Source organism: Mytilus edulis, chromosome 5 (assembly GCF_963676685.1).
Source record: "Mytilus edulis chromosome 5, xbMytEdul2.2, whole genome shotgun sequence".
Lineage (NCBI taxonomy): Eukaryota > Metazoa > Mollusca > Bivalvia > Mytilida > Mytilidae > Mytilus > Mytilus edulis.
In genome coordinates, this window is record NC_092348.1 from 29701263 (window position 1) to 29707262 (window position 6000).

General features: G+C 32.9%; 1 protein-coding gene across 3 annotated transcripts in view; it reads right to left on the minus strand.

Moving 5' to 3' along the window:
• LOC139523393 (uncharacterized) overlaps positions 1-1997 on the minus strand; it is a 53103-nt gene extending 51106 nt beyond the window's left edge. The window contains exons 1-2 of one of the 3 annotated variants that reach the window (XM_071317407.1): positions 1884-1997; positions 176-736 (exon numbers count right to left, since the gene is read on the minus strand). In XM_071317407.1, coding sequence (XP_071173508.1) covers positions 176-736; positions 1884-1968 — 646 coding nt within the window. In that variant the 5' untranslated portion in view covers positions 1969-1997. Of the gene's footprint in view, positions 1-175; positions 737-962; positions 1122-1883 lie in introns of those variants that run through there. The other 2 variants (XM_071317409.1, XM_071317408.1) reach the window with 2 other exon arrangements.
• Between the last annotated feature and the right edge of the window lie 4003 nt (positions 1998-6000).

The window sequence follows — 6000 nt, forward strand, 5'->3', positions numbered from 1 at the left end:
TGTATCAGATGGTCCGACTTTATACATCAATATATATTTTCATATAACCCATTTAACTGTAAGAAAGTGTTTCACGATTCTAGTAACGGAGTTTAAAAATCCAAAATTGTAACCATCAAAATAGGGTATAAACATTTTTTGAAGTAAATGACTTGATAAATGAAATTTTCATTACCTTTGCATGCTGTTTTCTTCAACTCTGCTTGCAGTGTCGATAAAGCATCGAAATTCGTCACTGTGAAAACATGAGCATTATCGGAAGCTATTTTTTCAAGTTCTGTACGTCTAATACCGTTTCCAATACCAATGGCGAACACACGAATGTTATGTCCGTGGAGTTTGGCAGCTTCGATAACAGTCTGGGGTGGATTTCCTGACTGACCATCGGTCATTACAATTAAAATGTTTACGACACCCGGTCTATCACCAGCAGCTGTGGTAAAAGCATGTTGATCGACCCATTTAAGGGCTTCAGCAGTGTGCGTATTACCAGATTGGTAAGGAACTGCTTTTATCGCACTCACTAATGAAGCTTTATCATGGTATTTGTTCATGTAAAACTGTGGGTGAAATGTGGTAGCAAATGTTGTTACTCCTATTTGCACATTTTTTGGTCCAATTGTGAATTGATCTGCAAATTTTGCCACAAAGTCTTTTTGTTTTTGAAAGTTTGGTGACCCTACACTACCAGATGAATCCAGTAAGAAATGTATATCAGCTGGGTTATTTCCACATGCTACAAAATTAATTATAATAAGATATATATATTTTAAAAATTAAAATTTTAAATGAAATTAATTTTTTTTTTAAATTTTGTTTAACGTTTACCCTGGAAACTCCTGATGACATGAACAAATATAAAGACAAAAATATTACATCATAAAACATTATTTTAAGACGAAAAAAAACCCAGAAAAGATCTGCATGCAAATATAAATTCTAAAGAATATAATAAAACTTACACACTGGTGACTGAGTAACAGCAGCATAGGCCAATTGTAGGCCTATGATCGCCGTAAAAGCGACGGCAACGCGCATGATGGTATATATTGTTCGAAATGAATTGTCAAGACTGAAGAAGGTCTTACATTTTACCTCTTATCAACCCTAAGTTCAAAATACCATGATAACCTAGATGATAAAATATGACGAATATAAAATAAAGACAATGTATGCGGGTTATATATATTGTATGTGAATACTTTTAATTTACCGTGTCATATCGTCAGTGATTTTATTTGCTATATTTTTTTCCAATTGAAGTGCTTCTATATATTTGATAACTTATCTTCGGGTCAAAATGTCATCAGAGTGTTGTCAATTTTTATAAATTCGGTCTAAACGAGAATTACTAAGAAAAACGCTTATCATCTGAATAAAAACCAAACGAAACAAAAAGTTGAAACGAATTGTCTTATTAAATATACAGATTTACGATTCGTGATCGTAAATATATATAAACACCCCTTTCCTCAAAATACAAAAAAGTATAAAAAAGAAAGAAAAAAATACCCAACCAACAAAACCAGCAAACAAACAATATTGACATGTATTTAAGCTAGATATACTTTTGCTAATTTCGTAAGGCAGGTATAAGCTTTTGTTACTTCGAACGTGTCTCTGATGAGTCTTTTGCATATACAAATCGCGCATCCGGCGTACAATTGATAAGCCTGAAACATGTATCTTTATAAGTTTTTGTAATAGTCTTGGTCAGTACTTTTGTAAAAAAAATAATCTTAAACTTGAGCTAATTAAAAATACTGTTAAACATTTATTTCAAACAACTTCATATAGTATTTTCTATCTGTATGTCTTTAGTTTTTTTTACATTCATTTAGCGTATATGATTATCAGCTGAAAAATGTCTACATCATACTTACTAGTTGGGGGTTGAGTTACAGCAGCATTAATCACATTAAGGCCTGCAATTACGCAAATCGCCACAGTAAACGTGGCTACGCGCATGATGGCACTTTATTTTGATTCAATAACCTTTACTCGACTGACCAAAAATTCTTACGGATCACCTTATATGATGGTAAAGTCAAAATACCTGGATATCTAAGGTAATATACATAGTAGAACTACCCTGTTTTGTGAAAGAGATAAGAATAAAGTGACCAACAAATATTTAAAAGTCTCCTATCTCATCTGCTTTGTCCTCTGTCACAATTTATAATTTTTAACGCTCCGAATACAAAAAAAAAAAATGTGTGGTAAAAGTCAAAGAGGCATCAAACCTAAAAAAAGACACGACCAACCAAAATTGATTAGTTTATTATTGGTAGCCATAGGCGGATCCAGGGGCGGGGGCTGGGGGCCCGGGCCTTGATTATATTGGGAATCATTGAAGCATGACTGGAGCGGGCCCCCCTTAGGTCATATAGCGGGCCCCCTTAGGAAAAGTTCTAGATCCGCCAATGGTAACTTAATGTTAAGTGGCAAATGTCACATGCATATTCAGTACGAATTGACCAACAGACATTTACGAAGCAGTATATGTAGTTTCCACAACAGACAAGTAAATATACAATACGTCCGAGTCTGATATTAAGTCCATGTTTAGGAAAAGAATATGAGTTCCATTGCCAATGACGTTTAAAAAACTTTAGAAGAATTGATCCACCAGCTTGCGTTTCAATAGGTTCCAACATTCGCTGATACTATCAAATTAATACGTATCATGAAATGGTCGACAGCTTATAAGCATTTGAGAAGTCTGAGTGTTCATGACGTTATGTGGTTAGTTTATGCTAAAGCCTTTGCACAAACAGGATGTACAGTAACTAATTACGGAATACGAGTAGCAGTCGAAGCAAATAGTTTAAATCAGGTACATATGCCTTGTCTATGTCAGGAACCTACTAGTCAGTTTGTGTTTAACGCTGTTAGTTGGCGGTTTTTTTAGTTACATCCTATTATTTTTGTCATTGAAAAAGAATTTGGCTTCGATGGTTGTCTCTTTATTTAGGGGCCAGCTGAGGACCACCTCCGGGTGCGGGATTTTCTCGCTGCGTCAAGACCCATTGGTGGCCTTCTGTTGTTGTCTGTTCTTTGGTCGGGTTGTTGTCTCTCTATACAAATATTCCCATTCTCAATTTTTTACAAATAGCCTAGAAACTGAACAATTCACAGCTAGCTATAGCATTATATATAGGTATACATGTCTATAGAAAAGTTGACCTATAAGTTTTATGCATGTTTTGTTATTGAGGTACATTCATAAGTAGAATAATTTCGTTTAATTTCTTTTATTTTACATTTTGTCATAACAGAGTCATCTACTATACATTTAAAGGTTATCTATACGGTTTCTGTTTTGCTCATTGTTGAAGACAATTTGGTACAGATTAAAGATATTATGAAATTTTATAAAAATACGCAGTTTTTAATTAATCTATTGAACGTCAAACGTAGAATTTTCTTTAAAAATAAATAAATAGTAACTATGTCAACTATGAATTCGTTATAACATATGACCTATAACCTATAACCAATGACCTGATTTTATAACATACATTAAAACGAGTTTACGGAAACTTAAGTTCACCTTCAAAGTTGTCTCTCTCATCTTTATTGGGTCATTTGTGTATCCCTTCAGATTTACCAAAGTAAATAAACTTTCATTTTGTTATCTCAGTAATTGCCTCCGAAGAATAACAGTAAAGCCATTGTTTATAAACATGCTGATGCTTACATATTCTTAATTATACTGGTATGTATAGAACTTCATTTCATTTTACATGTTTAAGCTTTGATAATTAAATAAAGTATTAAAATTCAAAAACTGCCAATCATTGCAAAGATGTCTAGAAACCTGCGTCATTGAAATCGTGTAACAATGCAGTGACACATACATATTGTTTTTGATGTCACCTTGAATGTTAAAATATTAAAAAAAAAAAAAAAAAAAAATATTTACATATTATTCCAGTAATATATATGATAGTTAAATTATTTAAATGATCTGATTTCCTTTTCACACATTCTGTTAATCGATAGGTTTTCAAAGAAGTAAATTGAGATCTCGAAAAAAATATTTGGTATTGAGAGTGGGTGCAAGTTGATAGTCTATGTTAAATCTATTTAGTAAATACATAATTTCTAGTCTCAGGATAACTTAGAACTCAACTAATGTTGAAGGAAATGTTGACATTTGTATGTATTGTTGTGGTTTGTCTTGTGTCGTTGGGTTACCGTATCATCACTTCTCTTTACTCTTTAATGATCAAAGTGCAAGTTCACCAAGAAAGACCACATGCGTAGTTAAGTATAGCTAGAGCCAAGAATGTTCCTTCAAATAGTAAAAAGACTAAAATTGAACAATTCAAAGAATGTCCATAAAAGAGAACAAGACAGTAACTTAAGAATATGAAAGTGCAAACATGTATACAATCCATAGACAAAACAACAATCCATAGACAAAACATTCTTGTTTCATTTCGTTATCACTATTTCCATATACAGAATAGGATATTTTTATCATTTATTGACGTCAACATTGTTTCTATTTTTGTAATGGTTCGACTTTTGATTTCTCAGGCTATAGAGGCTCAAATGATGCTTTAAGTTAACTTTCCAGTGCAGTATTTGTTGTAAATGACAGAAGGACTGGGTATTAACTGCTAAGTTACGTTAAGAGTACTAAATAACTTTTCATAGTAATTCTCCACAAATCTGCGAGTTCTGTTAATGCGTGTTGCTTAGATACATTCATAATGACAAATTTTATGTCATTTGCCACAATTTAAACTCTGAAACATTCGTATATCCATCATAAAACGAGATAGAAATTTGTTTATTTTACCCAAAGGATGGTAGAAAATGAAAGATAAATTTTGTTATTTTACCCTTATATATATGATAATAGAAAACGAGAGACAAAACTGTATTTTACACTAAGAAGGATAGAAAACGAGACAAAACTGTATTTTACCCTAAGGACGATATAAAACGAGAGAGAAAACTGTATTTTACCCTAAGGACGATAGAAAACGAGAGAGATAACTCTGTTTTACCCTAAGAACGACAGAAAATGAGAGAGAACACTCTGTATTTTACCCGAAGGGCGATAGAAAACGAGAGAGAAAACTTGTTATTTTACCCGAAGGGCGATAGAAAACGAGAGAGAAAACTCGTTATTTGTCTCTAAGGAGTATAGAAAACGAAAGAGAAAACTATTAATTTTACCCTAAGGATGATTTATGCTAAGTTTGGTTAGAAAATGACTTTTTTGCTAGCAATTAGGCCGTATAAATAGTATAACAATGATACAATCCTGGTGACAGGCAAAAGGCAAACATGCAAGTGTCCAGTGAATATGTTGCGACACGATCGCGACTTACAGGTTAAGCACTATTGTCTAGTTATTACAACAAACTCATTTGGTTTGTCAAATTTTACTTATCTGAAGGTGCAAGACCCTGACATCATGGGATTGTTTGGAAACATTGACATATGACTTGTGGGCGAAGTGTCTTGAATGGAAATCTTATCAATGGAATACCAATCTTATATTACTACGACCGAGAATCAAAGATCCCACGTGAACTTCTTCATTAATGATCATTGTTTATATGACCGAAAAGTAACATGAATGAAAACTATAGAAATGTATGTTTATGATTGTTCTTATTTAACCCTTGACCGGAAATGTCATTCTCGGAGGTTAAGATATCATAGTTATTTGATCTTATATCAGTGAAACTATATAAAATCCAAAAACTAGATTATATGCATATAGATCAGAAAGGTCTTCCTTTATAAATTCAAACCAGTGTGTGAAGCGAAAAAGTAGATCAAAGCACGTGTACTGCAAATCATAACAAGAAGCACGCCTGAACCTGTATCGCTCACCTGGTGACACATATCGACAGTTTGCTAATGCATTTTAATTACTTTCATATGCACATTCTGCAGTTACTCTTTGTGTTGCTGAAATTTAAGGAGCTTTCACTCAACAAAGGGTTATCTATATAAAATATTCAAGAAGATAGA